General features: G+C 36.3%; 1 protein-coding gene and 1 pseudogene across 1 annotated transcript; both read right to left on the reverse strand.

The window, feature by feature from the left end:
- Positions 1-3832: 3832 nt before the first annotated feature.
- Positions 3833-4980, reverse strand: LOC130461353 (chalcone synthase 3-like; annotated as a pseudogene).
- A 10970-nt stretch (positions 4981-15950) lies between these two features.
- Positions 15951-17510, reverse strand: LOC130461354 (uncharacterized). Its single transcript, XM_056829428.1, has 3 exons — positions 16754-17510; positions 16385-16652; positions 15951-16293 (listed from the first exon to the last, which is right to left on the reverse strand). Exons 1-3 carry the CDS (start codon positions 17508-17510, stop codon positions 15951-15953), a joined length of 1368 nt encoding a protein of 455 aa, XP_056685406.1.
- Positions 17511-22355: the final 4845 nt, after the last annotated feature.

A 22355-nucleotide genomic window follows, 5' to 3' on the forward strand; every position in this document is an offset into this window, starting at 1 on the left:
CGAAAATTTATTAATCAATTAATTTCCGATTAACATGGATTCAAATCTAGTTCATAAAAATTAAAAAATTTAACATAAATTAACAATTTTTATGGTGTATTTTAATCATAGATACCTAATTAAACTATTAATTAATTATGAAAATCAAATTAATTCTAAATTATTCGAATTTCAACAAATTAATCATAATTACAAATTAGGTTGTATAATTAAAAAGGCTAGGCATTCAAACTTGTTAAACATATACTGTAGGTCAATCAAAAATTCAAGATTTATCAACAAGAATCGCAAATATTTAATTTAACATCTTAAATTTACAAACTTTTGCGTTCGAAAGACTAAAACCTCCGAAAAGTCATAGTTAGGCTTCGAATTTGGGAATTCTGGGTTCGGCCGAAAAAGATTTTTTTTGTGAAAATTTTAGAATGCCTTTTACATGCGGAATTGACACAAAAATCACTCGATTTGGATGAGTAACGAAGAAACTACCGAAAAACTGCGTACATATAATTAAATAAACGCAATTTGCAATTAATTAACAATTACGAAAATTAATCACCCCTTTTAATTCCTTGCAAATTTGTGAAATTTAACCATGTTATGCAATTTAGATTATGAAAATAATAAGAGGCTCGTGATACCACTGTTGGGTTATGATTCATATGACAAAACATAAATCATGCGGAAAAACCATAAAGCCAGGAAAGCATATTATTTACACATAATCATTTAGCATAGTTTAGATGCATACACTTTGTTGCGTTCCCTCCCTAGCTGCGCCTGAACCGAACAAGAACAAGTCTTTAGGACTCCAAGTGTCGTCCCTCCGTAGATAGTCCACAGCACGTCCGGATCCGCCTTAAGCTTGATCAACTAGAATCGCCCTTAAGGTACTTGGAATTTTCGGCAACTTTGTAGGCAATTGTGTGACTGATTTTTGCTCTCAAAAATCACTTTGAATCCTTGAATACTCGATATATGAGCCCTTAACTCATATTTATAGACCATGGAATAAGTAATCGAATCCTACTAGGATACGAATTAATTAAATTAGAATCCTAGTAGAATTCTTATTTAATTAATTTATCTTTTAGGATTAGGAATTTAATCATTAAACAAATCCTATACTTTTTAGGTTTCGTATGTGAACACAAACACTACACGAGCATGACCCGCAAGCGTGCAGGCCATGCCCGCGCACAGCCCACACGACCGCTCGGCCCACGCGAGCTACAAGCCCACGCGAGCTGCAGCCCACTGGGCCTGGCCTTGCGTTGGGCCTGGCGTGGCCTTGGCTGTTCGTGTGGCGCACATGGCTTGCTGGGCGATGGCCCGGCTTCGTGCTGGGCCTTCGTCTGGCAGGCCTCGTCCGATGCTAATTCGTACGATACGCTTCCGATTAAATTCTCGATTCCGGAATTTATTTCCGATACGAACAATATTTAATATTCCCGATTCCGGAATTAATTTCCGTTTCGAACAAATATTTAATATTTCCATTTCCGGAATTATTTTCCGATTCCGATAATATTTCCGATTCTGACAATATTTCCGTTTCTGGCAATATTTCCGATTCCGGCAATATTTCCATTTCCGATAATATTTTCCGATACGTACCATGTTTCCGTTTCCGGCAACATCTACGACTTGGATAATATTTATATTTCCGATACGATCCATATTTTCGTTTCCGGCAATATCATCGTTTCCGGAGTATTCATTTCTTGCCTGTGACGATCTCAGCTCCCACTGAAACCAAGATCCGTCGATTCCGAATATCCATAGATGGAGTATTTAATTCTATTAAATACTTGATCCGTTTACGTACTATTTGTGTGACCCTACGGGTTCGGTCAAGAGTAAGCTGTGGATTAATATAATTAATTCCACTTGAACTGAAGCGGCCTCTAGTCAGGCATTCAGCTCACTTGATCTCACTGAATTATTAACTTGTTAATTAATATTGAACCGCATTTATTAGACTTAATATTATATGCATACTTGGACCAAGGGCACTATTTGCTTCAAAAGGAACGATGGTGCGCCGACCGTGTAGGTGGTGGTTCGGCGCATGCGTAACGGTTGCTGGTGGTGCGGTGGGGTGATGGCGGGGGGAAAGGGTGCCGTGGATGAGGGCGAGTTTGTCGGTTGGTGCTGGCGTGAGGGAAGGTGTGCCGGCTGGTGGTGGCCGACCGTGGGTGGTGGTGTGCCGACCTTTGGTTTCCTGTGGTGGCGGATGATGGGCGAGGGGAGAAAGCGAGGAGGGAGGGGGTGGCGTCGGGGCTGAAAGAAGGTGACTTGAATTTTTTTTTTTTTTTTATGAATAAGTGTGGGCGGAAAATCCAACGTGGCAGAGCAGGGTTGAGTGGGTTGAGTGAGTCAGCATAAAACTTAAAAAAAGAAAATGCCACGTAAGCTTAATTGAGTCAATTATAAGTTGGTTGACTTTTTCTTTCAGGTAACAGGTAAAAGGGTTTGTTAAAAGAAAATGGGTACCAAAGGTTGGATCATCTAGGAATACCTCATAGGTAGGACTGTTAATGGATTACCGGGCAAAGGTTGGATTATTAGAATTTAATTTTCCATTTTTTTAAAAAAACTTAGTGTGCTTATTCGCAAAGTAGTGTATGAAAAGACTTTATTGGTCTTTTAAAAAAACACATTCCCATCTTTCACACCCCTTCCAAAATTCAATAGTTTTATCATTTTCCCTCATCCTCAAACTTCATGAACATAAAACCAAGGTCTGTGATCATGGCTCTGTTGCAAGTACAAGAAACGATCTACAAATATATACCCTTGACTTTTGTTTACAATTCGAAATAGGTTCACGGCTTAAGTCTGGACATTTGACCATTACAGGCTCGCATACTTTGGAGAAGTACAAGAAAATATGACCTAGAAAACTATAATAGTTTCAAAATCTTGTTGTCAAGATACCCTATATATCTTTCATGAAACTAATATGGTCCTGCAGACACGATTAGTTTGAGAAAGATTTAAGATTTTTATTAAACAGTTCATGTATTGTCATTTTGATGGATGAACAAAATAACAAAATCCTAAAGAAAAATATTATGATCACGTTCAACTAGGTAAATCATTCCCATGACTGAATGAGAAATCGTATGACTAGAAATAGTGAATATAATGTCAATAGTCATAATCGGGAATGTGAAAGTGAAATACAATACATGCAAGGATTAGGGGAAGATAGCTCTCAACATAATAAAATTAGTAATATATGATCAACATTATAATACAACGATGTTGAATTTGGTATAAATATTTGTTCATATCTTATTGAATTGACTCGCTTTATGAGCATGAATACAAGACTACATTCTAAAGATGGATATTTTTGTGCTTTATACTAAAATTGTAATGGATACTCCTGAATTGTACAAGCTATCTTCCATAATTTTTATTTAGATTATCGTGCCTTATAATTGAGACACTCGTTTGTGTCGTTCTATCACATTACAATATGACCAAGTTCTATATTATCATAATTACAATGATCACTTTGTGAATCTAACCAGAACTTAGAGAATGAAATATTTTGTATGATATTACATGATTTGTTGATCCAGGCCATTCGGGTTTAAGAACACCCGTCATGAGAAGTAGAGATTTTTTGTCAAATAAAAGTGCATGTGTTGACACTCCTCTCATGTTGTAAATATCCAAAGGCAAGACATAATGATGAGGTTGAATTGTATTTCAATGAAAAACTTATACTGAATCGTTTGAGAAAATAAATACGCATAAGAGATATTAATGATTTTGAAAAATTATATAATGATAGGTGATTTGAAGTTGACCATGATAGTTAGTGACCTTAAATTCACCATTATGATAATAGGTGACTTGAAGATCACCAAGAAGTTTAACTTATTACAAGATGACCAAGAAGTTTAACTTATCCCTAACGAGCTAAAGGACTCAATTAGGGAATTCTCAATGTTACTTGATATGAGGTGAGGAACATTTGGCAGTAGCTGGATGGATACTCCGCTTTCTCGGAAGTGACCCTTGATAACCCCTTGAGAGTTAGGCAATATGGTTTGGGTTGTCGACACAAGCTGAAAGATGGGTCGGTCGTTCAACGAATCATCTGGGTTGGCAGTGGCACCCACGATAACTGCTGCTGCCCCATCTCCAAAGAGGGCTTGACCCACTAAGGAGTCCTTGCATGTCTCAATAGGCCCACGGAAAGAGATGGTTGTGTTCTCACTTCTCACAGGAGACGACTAACACTCGAGCTCCATAGTTGTTCTCTGCAAGGTCCTTTGCTAAGCGAAGAGAGGTTCCACCTGCATAACAACCCTGTTACGTTGGTACAACAAGTATCGCTTCACTCAAGGGTTAAGGCCTAAAAGCCTTGTTAGGTGGTAGTCAGCCCCGGCCGGGCATGTCGACGTTTGAGGTGGTGCAAAAGATAAGATGGGTGATCCTTGACTTGGGTTGTCCCCATTCTTCAATTAGCTGCCTCTTTTCCAACTTTCGGAACCTCTGTAGACTGTAGCTAGAATTACTATTTACTTGACGAGTACCTAAGGAACAAGCATCATAATCACACAAATTTGGGTTATCTCTCTTCACTTATGTGCATGTGCCGCTTCTTGATTGTCGTTTTCTCGCCTGTACATCATAATTCACATTCATAATTACTTGTTACGGACTGTAAAAACTTAATTAAAACTCTTTCAATGATTTATAATTCGATACTTCTCTATTGTATGCAATGAAACGCAGGGAGTGGGACCCGACACTACTCTATGGAGTTTTGACCATGTGCTAATTAAGGGCCTAAAGCATGCTAGCTGACAAGATGGCGATAGGTTAATTTACAATGTTTACAGGAATTCAAACTTAAGTTCAGTAGATTTTGTAAATTATACGGAGTATTGTTTCCAGTTTTCCACACCCCCTATTGCTTATCGATCAGGACCTACTTTTCAAGGACAATGGCCTCATGTGGATATAACCTAAACTTTAAGGAAAATTTGGTAATATTAATCCAACCTTTGGCCGGTTTTCTTTTATTAATCCCACCTACGACATAATTTTTAATAATCCCACCTTTACTACCCAACGACTTTTATTGGACTTAAGTGACCGGTAACTGGTGAAAAAATCATCGAGATGGTGATGAATTGATGATGATGACTGAATACATCTAGAGAGAGTACTTCCACGTAGGGATATATTACCGGCGACAATAGGTTTATGACGTGTTGGGCCCAATAAAAGACGTTGGGTGGTAAAGGTGGGATTATTAAAAAATATGTCGTAGGTGGGCTTAATAAAAGAAAATCGGCAAAAGGTTGGATTAATATTACCAAATTTTCCAAACTTTAATTCGTTACTTTGTACTGTTTTTTTTTTTCCTGCAATCCATCAAAATAAAACAATACTACCACAAAACAAATTTCATTTGGTACTTTGTACCAAAAAAAAAAAATATCTTTTCTGGGAAAAATCTCTATATCAGAAACACTTGAGGCGGCGTCAAAAAAGTGATTATCCATTTTACCCTTATTTAAATCAGAAAAATAAAAATAGTCGCTTCCTCTCTGTCTCCTTCTTTTCTTATCTCTTTTTCAAGTTTACAAAAATTAGGGTTTTCTAAGTCAGAAATAGCCAAATTTCTTCCGAAATATGGTTATTTTGGCCCCTTTCTCTTCAATTCTGTTTATTTTTTTTTTTTTTTTTTTTTTTTTGGCGTTAGATCTCAATAAAACTACGTTTTTTCGGTGTAGTAAGTACCCCTATGGTTGGTTTGATTCTAGTTAAGTTTTGTGTGTTTAGTTTAGTTCAGATTGTTTCTTTTTTTTCGACTACAATCAGACGAATCAGACGAAAATCATATTTGTCACGGCTACAACATATCTATAGACTCCCTCGTCAAAAAAGGCGGTAAATCACGGCAACATAAAAGAGGGTATACAAAATGTTCATTATGTTTGATATACTACGATGTAGCTATGATGAAAATAACTTTTTATTTGATTAAATTGTTACATATTTGTTAGATTCAAATCTTTATGTAAATGTACGACTTTTATCAATAAATTAATTTGATTATAAAAAAAATCGGAGAAAAAATGTATCCACCAAATATTGACCCTATGAAAAACTATCAATAAAAAGGGTAAAGAAATAAAATCAATTATTATTATGTGTTCGTTTTTAAATTATGAGCAGTGTGCATAGAAAACTTCAAAACTAGTAATGAACACGTATAGAGTTGAACTCAAAATTTCCACACTCGGCTCAAGCGTCCGAGCTCCAGGCCTAGCCAAATCCCAACTAGTTAACAAACTACTAATGATACCTGGTGTACACTAAATATTGTAAGACGGATATAAAGTTGGAAAAGTGATGGGAATAAGTTAATCTTTAGGCCGCTTATTAAAAATAAGTCATACTTTTGATTATATCGGAATAAGTCAAGTTTTAACACCCAAACTTGTTTCAAGGAGGAAAATAGAAGAAGTAATCATTCAACGATAACAAATATTAATTTCTTAATGTTTGCTTATATGTATTTAAAAACCATACACAGATCGCGGTGCATACATAAATTAGAAGGTGCACCCGGTTGTATGTAGCTCTACATGCAACAGGGTTAAAAGCACATTTTTATGGGTTTAAAAGCACATAAAAGCACACATATATATATATATATATATATATATATATATATATATATATATTATTTTTTCTTTTATAGCGGATGTACTTTTTGTGTAAAAATGTGGTTTTAACGGTAAAAGCCCTCATCTTGTTCCACCTTGTGTCTGGCTTGCAGGTAAATTTCCACAAAAGCTCATTGATTGGTATTAATGTTTCTGAGGCTTGGTTAAATCGAGCAGCAGAAGTGATGCTATGCAAAGTAGGCAACCTCCCTTTCACGTACCTCGGACTGCCAATTGGGAGTAATATCTCCCGTATTAACAGTTGGGAACCCATTATTGACCGTATGAAAAAAAAACTGGATGCTTGGAAAGGAAGGCTACTCTCGATCGGAGGGCGAGTCACACTCATAAAATCCTCACTTTCAAGCCTCCCCTTATACTTCATGTCACTCTTCCCCATTCCAAAGGGAGTCATTAACAAAATCAACCAAATTCAGAGACAATTTTTGTGGTGTGGGTCTTTGGACAAGAAAGCCATGCCTTTGATAGCATGGGAGATTGTGGAGCTCCCAAAAAATATGGGCGGGTTAAGCATCGGAAATATCCTTCATCGAAATATGGCACTGCTGTTTAAATGGGTATGGAACTATTTCAATAATCCACCCTCACTGTGGAGACAAGTCATTCAAGAAAAATACAGGTACCCTCAATCCCTCACAATTGGTGAGCTACAACTCCCTAAAACGGGGGGTCCATGGCGGGGCATTTGTGCGTCCCTCCTACAGCACCCACAGGCGAAACAACTAGCCTTAAACGGCATCCGCAAAAGGGTCGGGGATGGATCGAACACTCTTTTCTGGCATGAAACTTGGCTGGAAGCATTACCACTAAAAGTCCGTTTCCCGCGGCTCTTCCGCCTTGCTTTAAACCAAGATGCAACTGTGGCATCTCATGCGTATTGGGATGGCTTGTATTGGGCGTGGAGCTTCTCATGGACACGCCAATTAAGGCCTCGTGACATCGAAGCCAAAAAAGAGTTGAATCTCCTCCTCCAACAGGCTCACTTATCTTTGTCAAACTCTGATTCATTGGCTTGGACACACGATAAATCAGGTACCTTCTCAACAAAGTCTTTTACAAAAGAATTGGCAAAAGCAGACCCTCACCCCCAAGGGGACGCAATCAAGGGCATATGGTGTGGTTTCGTGCCTCACAGAGTTGAGATATTTGTATGGACTGCTCTCCTTGGCAGAATACATACAAAGAATAGGCTTGCCAGATTAGGCATCATCCCAAATTCAGAAGATCTATGTGTGTTATGCAACTCCGATATTGAAAGCCAAGATCATCTTCTCCTACATTGCTCCTTCTCCAGCCAACTATGGGCCTCTTGGCTCGATCTATGGAACATCAAATGGGTCCATCCCAGTCGCATAAGAGCCGCCTTTGAACATTGGAACCCTCCAAACAAGAACGTCTTTTTTTAAAAAGTGTGGACTGCAAGCTTTTTTATCATCATATGGACAATATGGAAAGAAAGGAACTCGCGAATCTTCAAGAATACTAGCAGTCCTATCTCAGAACTACACAATCTAGTCTTGCTACGACTAGGCTGGTGGATTAGTGGATGGAATGAACCTTTCCCATACTCACCCACTGATATTCAACGAAATCCAATATGCTTATTATGGGGTGGAAACAAACCATCACAACAAAGCCAATATATTACTGCAACTCACCAAATATGGACAGCTCCTGACCGTGAACAACTGAAATGGAATGTGGATGCGTCGGTCAATCCAATAACATCAAAATCAGCCATTGGGGGCGTGCTACGCAATCACCAAGGCAACTTCATATGTCTATTCTCTTCTCCAATCCCCCCCATGGAAATAAACTGTGCGGAAGTCCTAGCCATTCACAGAGCCGTCACCATCACTCTAGCTAGCACACAGCTCCAACATTCCTCCTTCGTGCTAGAATCAGACTCCGCGAATGCGGTGACATGGTGCAACAGCGACACCGGAGGACCATGGAACCTAAATTTCCACCTCAACTGCATCAGGAACATGCGCCTGCACGACCCACCTTTCACTATTGTTCACAAGGGTCGATCCTCAAACATGGTGGCTGACTCCCTTGCAAAGCAGGGCCTTCACCGTAGCTCCGAATTTATAGCATGGACATAATTTGCACTTCATTCTCGTAGAGTTGTACTAATTGCATTTTGGCTACTCTACTTTCTGTGCCCTGGAACTCTGTAATCTTATGAATTAATAAAGATTACAAATTATCAAAAAAAAAAAAAAAAAAAAAACAATAAAAATGTAGTGTATTATTTAAAAGAGTAAAATTCAGGTGTACCTTGTACCAATTGAGATGCATAAAACTATAAAAGGCTAGTGAAGCCTTAATGTTAGCACTAGAAGTAACGTTAGCTGAACTAATCTGCGTAGTACGTAGAATAGAGTAACCTGGTTTATTTTCAATTTCAAAATTAATTAAGATAATTGAATACTTGGTATAATAAAGAAGCAATAAAAATAATTAATGTGAAAGTAAGAATCGCATACATATACGCTTGAGTTTGTCCTTGAGATGAGTCATATGTTCACTGTTGGTAACTCGGAAGTAAAAATCAGGATAGTCAGCCTGATACATTACGTTTGGTGGGTTCGCGGTGCCAATAGATAGGATGTTGGCTTGGCCATCTGTTCTTTCTGCGTTGTGTATTTCACTAACTGCAGCCACAGCCACAGCCACAGCCACAGCCACAGCCACGGGTGAAGTTTGTTTAAGGCTAATAGTGGTGGTTAAATGTTTACTGTTGAAACAAATGTAGGGATGAAAAGTAAAAACTCTGAGAGATGGGTTTCCTATGTAGAGCATGTTAGCCATGGAACCCAACCGTAATTAATTAAGCTCTCTCTTTTTACTGGAGCTACTTAACGAACAACTTGAGAGATGGAAGCAACGTTTATAATTTTATATAATGCTATCTACTTCTATTTTACGCTTATATAGAAGCTAGGTTTTTCTAGGACTATACTCAGTATTGAAATTGATGGTGTATACCCAACCACTACCAAATAAAACGGACTAAATTTAACTGATACCTACTAGTGAGTAGTGACTGATCCATGATATCGACATTTACAATATTTCAAAACTCGGCAACTTGTTCCCTTAATTTTGATTGATTTAAATGTTTTAACATTCATTTCTAAGTGTCTAAAGTACTCAACTGCCGGTTGGTAATATTAATGAGAATGAATTTGTATGTAAATTTGTAAGAAATAAATAATATTTATTTCCATGCCAATGCTATTTCACTATAAATCATCCTCTTTTTTTTTTCTTTAAAAAAAGTTGTTCTACGTTGCACCTCTAATTCATTGATTTTTATGTTGTACCCAAACATTTTAAATTTTACACATTATTCCCTTGTAGTTGCAAAAGCTAATCATTTTTATCCATGTCGCCAACCTAATGTTAACAAGTTCCGTTATATTTTTTTTAAATAAAGATTTTTCTACTTTAACGTCGGGTTAACAACAAACATAAAGTTGATTGTAATATAGAAAAACCTTAGTTTGTTTAAAAAGTAACGGAATTTTTAAACGTTGGATTAACTACAAGGATACGGTTGACTATTTTTTACAAGTACATGGGAACAATGTGGAAGATTTTAAATGCATGGATACAACATAGAAATCAAGGAAATACAGGGGTATAATGTAGAAATACGCTATAAATTGTCATTACCATATAAAAAGTATATAGTATTGGGTGAGAATACAAATTTACAAAAGAAAAACACCAAATTTGAGACAATGTATCATTACCACGAGCGTCATGATTTTATTTTTCCTTTCTAAATAACACTTAAATTTATTCTCATTCCCTTCGTTTATTATCTGCTATCAAATTATGATCCCCTATAATAGCAAGATGTGTATGAAGTAGTTTATGTGGATGATATCAAAATTTAAAGATCCATTCATGTCGAAAAGTAGGTGATATATAAATCAACAATTTTATTACTTTATTACTATATACTAAAAGAGACACCAGGAATGACACGTGTCAATTTCTGGTACGATTTTTTCCCGCTAAAACCATTTTCCCAAAAAAAGTGTATCTGTTTGATTTTATATTTATTCTCTACCATACTTTTTATAAACTATTTATGTGTGGAAACAAAATTTAGTTTATAAATTATGACAATAATAGGTACGGCGTAATAATATTTATTCTAAATTGGTAATATTTTAGTCAAATCGCTATATTAATAATGGAAAATATGTCACTCAATATTTTGGTCAAATTACCATATTAGCATTTTAAATATTCACATTAGATGAATAAATTTAAACGAGTATGTTAAAAATGTTATAACTATGTAGTAGTTTGGGACATATTCAGTTAAATGATTTGTGAACAAATTATCAAAATTCGTGCGTGCACAGGATCTAATCTAGTATATTCTTAAATGGATCTGGTTCGCACTAAATTTATTGTGGAGCATGTCTAAAAGAATGTCAATAACTTATTCCTAATTTATTTTGGCATGTTTATAAGGATCATTATGGAAAAAAAAAAAAATTGGTGTTGTTGATACATGTCGTGCTTCAATAATGTGATTTTAAGTCATAAATTCACTTTTAAAAATATAGCTTTACTATAATTCCAAAAAATGGTTATTATATCTAAGAAATTTGATGTTTAATTTACTATAGTTGCTATATGAACAATAAATGACTCTACATATGTAAAAGGGTGCTAAAGAAAATTATTCATTTTGGGTCTACACTAATATTATTGTGGACCAGGTACACACAAGGATAATTTTATAAAATATGTTACCCAAATTCTTAATTACACTCGGTGTATAATAAATATTGTAAGGCATTAAAGTTAACCCAAAATGCTTAAAATTTACCCCGATATAATTAGTAAACCTTTTTTTAATAAAAAATATCCCTTCAAAATCTCTCCTAATGTACAAAGAATCATGTAATTTTTTAAAGAGTTTATACATCAAAAATAAGTTCATAATATTAAAAGTTAATTAAATTATAGTAAAACTATAAAAGTTACCAAAATGAGTAAGGCGTTGTTCTGTTCGACTTATTTTGACTTATTTCAGAAAAAATAAGTTCAAATGATACAAGTTCAGCAAAATTAAGTTTTTTTCAGACATTTTCACACACAAATAAGTTTTTTTCCCAGACAAAATAAGTTATTTTCAGATAAATTAAATGCAGATGAGTTCAGATAAATTAATTTCAGCAAAAACAAGTCCAATAGAACGGAGCCTAAAAGTCATCTAATAAACAATATATTTATTGTACACTAGATACATGCAAGATCATTGAAAATATTACCATCTCGGTAAATACGATAGTATATAGTTCATGAACGGAACAATGTTACCATCTCAACTCTGGAGGTCGAAGCTGTCTAGCCCGCTAATCTAGATCGAGTTGGCCCATACAAAATTTCAGCCCAATAAGACACTTCACATGACAGCCAATAAAATATATACTCTATACTCTATAGTCCGTACAAAATAAGATAGTTCATGAGGATGAGATTGAAAGAAACATTTTTTTTTTTTACGCAAAGAAGATATTATAATATATTAAACGCACACTAATGTACCAAACTTTACACGATTGAAAGAAACATTTAACCAAAAGTCTCACTACAGTCTACATACTTTGATTGATTTTGTGTTTTTATAAATTTGGCATTAATATGAAAATCATAGGGAATGTAGTCCAAAAAGTAGGGGTGAATGACTTGAAGAAAAAAATCATAGGGTCGTATTGAAGAAAAAAAACAATCCAAATCTCCTCTTATAAAATGTCTTGTATGTACAAGTTGATAATTTTACATAGTTTTCTATAATTTTTACTTAGTTTTTTTTAAAAATTATATTATTTAAAAAAAATTGATAGGTAAATTTTAAAGGGTTAAATGATTAATTTTATACATTATTAGTGATTTTGAGGAAATATCTTTTATTAAAATTAAAAAATATATTTATATATTATACAAAAGAGAGGAAATGAATGTGGTGATGAAAAATGTCACTCATTGATTAATCTCTCTTATAGTTATATAAAAAAATATAAAAAATATATTTGATTATCTATTCCTCAAAATAAAAAAAAGATTTCATTCTTTACATAGGGAGTATTTTTTAAAATTATATATCCTTTCTATATTTGGTAACAAATATAACCAATATAAGGTTATCTTTTTATAAAAAGAAAATTAATCTATTATACGGAGTACGTAGTATGTTTTTTATAAAAATTTAAGAGTAGCCTACTTATTTGTATTTCAAACTTGCATAATTCAAATACAGATAAATTAGAAAATCTATCAAGTATGAATAAGAGTATAAAAACATTACAATAGCACTCTATAATTTTTTAATTAACAACTATATGGGATAACGTACTAGATTTTAGCCCGTGCGATGCACGGATTCTATTAATTGTTAAGTTAAAATTAAACTCTTATATATATACTAAAATCTATAATTTATATATTATATTAGATTAGTTTTTTTTTTGTTTTGGATTAAATTTCATTTTAGTGCGATGCACGGATTTAATTTATTAGAGCGCCCCATAGGAAATCTAATGATTTCGGCCAATGAAAAATAAGATTTATTAGATTTCTAACTTATTTTTTATTTAAAATATTTTAGTGCCACGTAGATATATAATTAGGTGTCACGTAGATATATAATTAAGTAATATGTATAACTCCATCAAAAATCAAATACTCTAATAATTTAAAAAAATCTAAAATAAAATTTAATCCGAAATCAAAAATTAATCTAAAAAAAATCTAAAAAGAAAACTTAATCCAAAATCAAACTTTAATCTAAAATAAAATTATGTTCAAAGTCAAACACTAATCCAACATTAGAGCGTTGCGTAGGAAATCTAAAGGTTTCAGCCAATGAAAAAAGATTTCTAAATTATTTTTGAATTAAAAAAGTCAGGTGCCACGTAGATAAATAATCAGGTGCCACGTAGATATTTTAATTAACTAATTACTAATATATACAACTCTAATCAAACACTCTAATAATTAAAAAATAAATAAAAATGAAATTCAATTCAAAATCAAACACTAATCTAATCTATATACGGAGTATAAAATATAGCAGTTGTAGTAGGAGTTTTATTTTAACATAAAAATTTAATAAAATCCGTGCATCGCACTAAAATGAAATTTAATCCAAAATAAAAAACTAATCTAATATAGTATTTAAAATATAGCTTTTAGTATATATATATATATATATATATATATATATATATATATATATATATATATATATATATATATATATATATATATATATATATATATATATATAGGGTAATAGATAACTTTTACATATATAAGAGTAACTTTTAAGCATTTTGCGTTAACTTTTACTTTGATGTACGATATTTATCGTACACCTCATGTAAATAAGAATTTGTGCTCTTACTATGGTAGATTTTTGTTTTTTTTTTTGTTTTTACAATTTCAAGAACTCTTGATTTGAAGTAATAAGCCAACCACCTTTTGCGGCTTAGGCCTACAGTAATATAATTTTTCTTTTGCCTTAAAAAACATGTTCAATACTGCATATGACAACAAACAATTTGACAAGCAATTATTTACCAATTTACCTCTATAAAATCACATAATAAAGACCCGTTGGCTGTGGCGGATTCGGGGGACAAGGGGTACAGTTGCCCTTGTCCCCCGATTTGTGCTATTAATTCCCTGTTAAAGATAACACACTAATACATTAAATCTCTAAGAAACCACCTACCCTCTCAAGATAATTATATAAATTGGGTAATCCCCAAGTTAAATGGAAAAAATCTAGTCTTCATAACATCAAGATCGTTACCTTTGTGAACTTAGTATGCAGGTTGTGGTCATTCAGTTTAGAACATAAACTCCTAAGTGTACTTAACATAGACCCAAAATGTGACATTCTCCATCCAGAATCCCCCCCGTCCCCCGCCATTCCGTGGAATCCCCAATAGGAAAAAAAAAAAAAGGAAATAAGGTTATTGAAGAAAAATTAAACATAAAATTGGCAAAATTCCTAGATCCGCTACTGCTCGTTGGGTAGTCAGTCATAAATTATGTCAATGTAAATGAATTTGTATGTAAATTTGTAAGGAAAAGTATTCACTCATGAACAAAAACATTAGATTTGAGATTATTATTTCATTACCATGGACATTATTTATGATGTTATTTTTCTTGTCAAATACTCTCTCCGTTTCGAAATAATAGGGACACTTTGACTTTTGACATTATTCACATATTTCAATTTGACTATCATTTGTGATTTATGGGTAAAGAAATATAATCGTATGGGGTCTTGTTTGATTCGTCTCGATATGTACTTTTGGAATATAACTTTTTCATAATTTTTACGAATATAAATTAGAGATATTAATGTCCAAACATTTACATAGGCAAGCGTGAAAAGGTAAATTTTCCCCATTATTTTGAAACGGAGGGAGTGCCACTTAGATTTATTTCCATCTTTATTACCGGCTATCAAAATTGTCAAAATCGGATTCTACTTTGAATCGGAAAGGACTCTTAGAATCAAATCGTTGAATCATAAGATTCTACAAACAAATATAATCAATATTTTTTTCTCAAATTTCATCGAGAGTGCTTATATTATAGGCGAAAAAGTTAATAATTGAACTATATAGTTGTTTAATTTAATACATTCTTTTTCTAGCGTGATTGAAATTTACGAGGTTTTCCCTAATCAAGAAAAAAGTGTAGAATTATGTAGAATCGTAAATCGAATCGTAAGACCATATTTGAATCGTAGAATCTCATAAGACTCTACGATTTGAATCACAATTTTAACAACCATGTCGGCTATCAAACCGTCTGTAATTACTTTTAATACGAAGTATTTAACTTGCTTAGCACTAGGAGGGAGTAGGCAAATAAATTTCTCAATTTTTGTGAGAAATAGAAATTCGTAAGAAGTTATTTCCATGATATATAATGTCACTATATTAGATCTCGTGCACGCACGGATTATGATAATTTATATATTTTACAATATATTTAACTGATTATCCCAAAACTACTGCATAATTATAAATTTTTTTGAACATACTAATTTAAATTTATTTATCGAATATGCATATTATAATCAGTGTTATATGCTAAAATGACCAACATGCCTTTTTTTTTTTTTTTTTTTGACATAAGAAGAAATGAACAGAAAACTAAACTAAGCTAAAACACGTCCGAAGAAGAAATTGCTAGATGCAAGCCAAGCTGAGCTTTCTGATGAGCAACTGCAATTATCTCCCTATCAACCTTGTAAATCACACATGAGTGAAAACTTGCACCTTTGCTCACAAGCTGTTGAATCGTCCACTTGAGCCCAATATCCTGCAATGATTTCCCTTGCAACATAGAAACTAAATTAAAATAATCCGTGAAGATAACTATATTAGAAAAACCTCTAGCCGAAGCCCAAGAAAGGCAAGCACTACAAGCCAAGGCCTCTGCATGAGTAGCGGAATCTATAGAACCAAAATCAGAACCCCCCCTTCCTATATGAAGACGAGATATGCTATCCGCCACAACCCAAAAATAACCTGCTCTTTTGAATTTTTTCTGCCAAGCTGGCTCTAGCTATATGGAGCGTGAACTCGGGCGCTGACGAAAAAGCATAACCAATAGATGCCAAATGAAAACCCGGAGGAGGGGAGTTAGTCAACTCCGGCGGATGAAGGAAAGCAAGGTTAACCAAGTTCCCACTTTGGACCCGCACATGTAACTCCATTGAACAAGAGATATTGTCTAAAATAGACCGAACATTCATAACCTCATTCCTAAAAACCCTATTATTACGAGCTACCCATAATTCCCACAGAGTAACCATGAAGAAGATTATTCTTGTACTCTTAATTCCATCCATGCTATAAAGAGCTGGATATGTTTAGAGACCCATTCGCAGAAGGAAAGGTCATCATCAATTTCTGAGTTTAAACCCAGTAAACCCTGCATCCAAACCTACTTTGCTAACTCACAAAAACGAAATAAATGATCCATCGATTCTAATGGATCACCACACTCCTCACAACTTAACGAAATGTCAATACCTCTTAGACTTAGTTGGTCCTTGACCGCCAAACCTTCGTAAGAAATCCTCCACAGAAAGAATTTCCACTTTGGAAGAGAAGGAATACGCCATAGTATTTTGTAAAAGTCTTTCCATTTGACCGTAGAATGACGCGGTTCTCCTAATCCTTGTGAAAGTTGAAGAAACGCATAGGCAGATTTGATTGAAAGATTACCTGACGGATGAGAAGCCCAAAACAAAAAATCATGCTCCTCAATATTAGGATTTTCCATAGCTGAAATTGCCACTACACTGTCAAAAGAAAATGATTGTCTAATAAGTGGCTCCTTCCACCCTCCTGAACCTTGATTAATAAAATCTCGCACCTTCCAATTCCGAGCTTGTGCTAGAGTAACATTTGAAGAAAAAATGGGTACACAACCATTTACCCATTTATCCCCTCCCGCTGAAACACTTCTCCCATTCCCTATCTTCCACGCACAACCTTCAATAATTCTATTCTCTGCTCTTCGAAGACCTCTTAAACCCCAAGATAGAACCTTACCATGAAATGAAACCTTTCTACCTATATCCAAATTAAAGGGCCATTTTGCTGAATAAACTTTAGAAACCAATAACTGAGGATTATGCTTCATTCTCCATACCTGCTTCATTAAATATGCCTTGTTCAAATCCGACAAACACCTAATGCCAAGACCCCCCATTCCACGAGGCTTGTGCAAAATGTCTTTATTTATCCAACCAACATGCCATATCAAGTTAATATTTTTCATTTTTAATGTACCGTTTTGACTAAAATATTACCAAAAAGTATTTAGCAAAATTATTATTTATTACCTGGTGTCTATTATTGCCATAATTTTTAAACTAATAATCTTTTCCATACAAAAATAGTTTATAAAAAAAGGGTAAAGAATAAATATAAAATAAAAAAGATACGTTAGGAAAATGATTTTTAACGGAAAATTTTTGCAAGGATCTGACACGTGTTATTACTGGTGTCTGTTTAAATTTAAAGTAATAGATATATCTACCTCAAGTAAAATTAATTAAGTTTTAATAAGAAAGAAAAAATTACCTATTGTTATGGAAATTCCTTCATTTTTATTGGAATAAAAGTTCCTAGAAAGTTGTTATTTCCACATACAGTAACGTCAGCCAAACAAGTACTCCGTACTCAGTTACGAGTCACACAATTAGCAATTAGATACTCCGTACTAGTCATACAATTAGTTGGTCCGTAGCATTTAGCAAAACTAGATCTGTCAAACGGCTCGGTCGGGTCGGGTTGTAAAAAAATATTTTCGGGATCGGGTTGAATCGGGTCGGTCAATTCAGGTCCGGGTTTACAAATGCTTGTTCAAGACCCAGAACTTTCGGGTTCGGGTCGACCCAACGGGTTAAGAGATTTTAAAACGCGCATTATGTTTTCATTAATTTAGACGATAAATATACAAAATATAGGCATAAATTAAAAAAAATTCCTACACAAGTTTATATTTAGTCAAATTCAACCATAAAATGGAGTATAATCCAAATTAAAATCATATTACACACAACAATAGTAAAAATAATGTGCTTATTATGCTTAAATTTTCTCATAATCTCATTTATTACTATAAATACAATGATTTTCAATCGGTCGGTATCAAAACGGGTTCGGTCGGGTTTTGACCCATTACTTTTCGGATTGCTCGGGTTTGGATAAAATCGGATTACGGGTTACAAAATCTTGTTCAGGACCCAATATTTTCGGATCGGGTTTCGGGTCGATTTTCGGATCGGATCGATTTTTGACAGGTCTAAGCAAAACTAACAAGCAAGTACACCAGCGACTAGAGAGCAGAGACAAAACTATAGTTGTGATTGCATTGGACGGAGATGAACTTGATTTGGCACACACATGTGACTTTTATCTCTCTTCCAATTTGTACTTTTGTTGCATTATAAAATTATAATGGTTTCAATTATAATGAAATATAAAATGCAAAGATGATAAAAACTCATCAGGACATACACAAGTCCGTACATGAGATCGAATAGATGAACTATATATAACTGTGAAGGTTACCAAAATCGGGATTATACTTTGAATCGGAAGGGACTCTTAAAATCGAATTGTACGATTCTTGTTTATGCCAAATTTCGTCTAGGGGCGATCTTTGGCTTAGGTCGACACTAACTAAGCGATAATCAAATAAGGGAAGACAAAGAGAGACACGACACAGAGAAGTGTTGACGCGAAAAACCCAGGAATAAGGTAAAAAACCGCGGATAGCTATGAGGCTATCAATCCACTAAGTTTCCTATATGATTGTTTGTATCTTATTCTAGAAATCAATGTAACAAAATATAAATAACGAATACAAGAATGATTTGAATGCTTTTATGGCTTGAGAGTATGAGAGCTTCAGTTTTTGTCCCCCGTTTGTCTTCGTCTTCGTCCTTTTATAGGAATTTTCCAACGGTCTGGTTGGTTGAGAGAATCCCACAAAGATAGGGATATCTTTGTTGCACGTTTCTTTGGTCTTCAACTGACTCCACGCTTCTCGCGCATGCCTTGGACTCGTTCCTGCTATCATGACGGCGCTGCCCATCGTGGGCTTTAGGTTAACTTATCTTTATTGGCCTGCCCAGAGACGACGCGTCTCTACGTTCTTGCGCCTTGTCGTCTGTCCTTCGTCGTCTATGCCTCGTCGTACGACGCCACGTCGGACGTATCTTCCTGGAACTATGCTTACCTGCGACACGACAGAACCTAGTTGACACGACATGATCAAACGTTAGTGCGGTTATGTCGTTAGTCCAAAAAGTGGGATAACGGTTTGCCCCCAATTGTGAATTTGCGGAGTCATACAGAGCGAAAGAAACAATTTAAAATTTAAAAAATAAAAAACCGTCTTCAACTGCCTAGTTCGTGGGACAAACCGTTCGGAATTCCAGAGTAATAAATATCGATTCGCGACATGCAATAAAGTTCTTCACACCAAGATTTTTCAAAAAATTTCTAGATCCGAAAGCAGGAGAGAGAAGAGGGAGAGAGTGAAGTCAATTTTCGCACTGAGTTTGCTCGATTTCAGGTAAAATTTACTTTCTTTTTTCGATTTTCTTGTAGATTTTTGTAAGTGAGATGGGTAGATCTAAGTCGGTTGTAGTGAGAGGAAAGGGGGAGTCGGGATCCACTCGGGTTAAGTCCCTTAACCCGATACATTCTACTGTGGTGGACCCGGCGGCGTTTGTTGAACTTGCTGGTTTGCCGCCGTCGGCGGAAGTGAAGATTCCCGGCTCGGACGAGGAAGCCTTTGACTGTCCAGAGGGGTATGTGGTTATGTACGAGTATCCGTTCACAATTGGCTTCAAATTCCCTTTCACTCCTCTAGTTAGATCTTTTATCGAGGTTTTCCATTTGAGCCCGGGTCAGTTGATGCCCCAGATATGGCGGGTTTTCACGGTGGTGCACGGAGTTACTGCAAACTGGCGAGCGCCGTTTGACCTGTCTGACTTGATGTATACTTACGACCTAGCGCTGCAGAAGTGTTGTAGGTATACCTTGGTCACGAAGAAGGGGAAGACGAACTTAGGTGTTGGTTTAGGTGTGAACGACAGGGGTTGGCAGAGTCGTTTTGTCTTCGTAGGCAAAGATTCTCTGGGAGATAAAGGGCGGTTTCTGGTCGAGGGATGGACGACGGAAGGTAAATGTGCTGTTTTGTCTTTGTTTCTCGTCGTTTTACTGAACGTCGCCTTACTTGGTTTTGTTTTGCAGTTGTCAAGGCGTCGTCGTTGACTGAGTTGAACGCTGATTCTGAGGACAAGTATCGGAAATTCTTGGGTTATTCTGTCGAGGATAGGTCTTTTAGTCGCGACGGGGAGTTTTTAGACGAGCAGGAGGTGAACCGGTCAGGCGACGTCGCCGAGGAGGAGGAAATAGACGAGGAATCAGGTCAACTGACTCGTCGTCGGAAAAGGTTGGATTTGCTTGAAGAGGTAGTGGAAAACTCGTCGTCCGCCGAAGGTGAAGTAGGCGATATGGCTGACAACTCAGGTATTTGCCTTCTTTTTTTTTTTTTTAATTTATTTCGGGGTTTGTATATATTTTTGTTTTTGCTTTGGATAGTGTTTGACCTTGATCTTTTGTGTTGGGTGTAGAGCACACTTTGTCGTCTAGGCCTGTGTCAAGGATGTCTCAGAGCGAGATTCAGGAGCGTGCGAGGAAGCGATTGAGGTCGTCCTCGACTTCTGGTGGACAAGGTATGACGGTCGTACCTCGGTTTTCTGCGATAGGTTCGTCGGCCGAGACGCCTGTCGTCATAGGAGCCGAAGGCTTTCATCCGATTGCTTCGTCATCGCCCCCACAGTCGTTCAAGGCGTCGTCTGCTGCTGTCGACGTTGGTAAAGTGTCTGCTTCGTCGGCCAAGAAGCGTCCTGCTGAGACGAATCCTGTCGAGGATACGGTTATCACTTTGCCCCCAGGCTTCTTGGGTGTTGAAGAGGCGTCTGTTATATGGCCTTTCGCTGATCGCTTGATCTTGCCTACGACGTATCGACGATATCACGAGGTGGATCCTCTTCCTGTCGCGTCGGACGCCGCTGAACTTAGTCTGCGGGTGAGTTTTATTTAGTTTTTTCTTCTTTTTTGTTTGCAAAAGATGTGTGTTGTGTAAATCTGTTTTGGCATTGGTTTTGCGCAGGCGTCGCAGGCTGCCTTGGCTGTGCGTAGGCAATGTTCGTTGCTGTGTGACGAGGTGACGAATGCGAGGCAGCTGACGGCGACGGCGAAGAAGGCGGCCGTGTCGTGGGAAGCGAAGTGGAAGGCTGCTGAGAAGAAGGTCGTGGACCTCGCTGCGGTGGTTAAGGCCAAGGGTGATCAATTGAAAGGTAAGGATAAGCAGTTAGCCGACGTGGCTAAAGATCTGGAGAAAGTGAAGGAAGAGCTGGCCTCGACGACGGAGGAGTTAGATGGATTGAGGAGCTTGTACGACGCCCTGCAGGAGGAGGCGAAGGACGTCGAGGCTCTCGCTATATGGAGGACGCGGGCGCAAATGATGTACTCCTGCTTGATTGAGGAGACTAGCCTTTGGCCGTGTCAGAAGGAAGTGGACGACTATCTGGCTAATGGCGGTACCATGGCTGACCTGTCGGTGCCTGTGGTGGATTCAGAAGGGTTAGCGAAGACGGCTGACACCGCCAGTACTGAGGCGACAGAGGTGGATGCAGCCTTGTTGGTGGTGGATGCACCTGTTCCGGAGCAAGAGGGGGAGGTGTTAGCTGTTGGGTGCGAAGAGGAGGCTCTTGTCGTCGTTTCTCAAGACGAGACGTTGGACGTGGCGTCGGTGGAGGTGCCAGTCGTGACTGACGCCGTCGTGCCCCCAGAGCAGGAGTCGGAGCAGGAGGTCGTGGCCTCTACACAAGAAGAAGGGATGTAATAGTTTGTAGTTTTTCGAATTTCTGTTGGTTTTTGTGTTTTGTTTGTGAATTTCTTTACTCGTCGTCGATGGCGACGACGAGGTGGTTTGGATGACTTGTGTTTTGTTTTCGTGTTTTGGATGTTT

Source organism: Spinacia oleracea, chromosome 5 (genome assembly GCF_020520425.1).
Source record: "Spinacia oleracea cultivar Varoflay chromosome 5, BTI_SOV_V1, whole genome shotgun sequence".
In the NCBI taxonomy this organism is placed as follows: domain Eukaryota; kingdom Viridiplantae; phylum Streptophyta; class Magnoliopsida; order Caryophyllales; family Amaranthaceae; genus Spinacia; species Spinacia oleracea.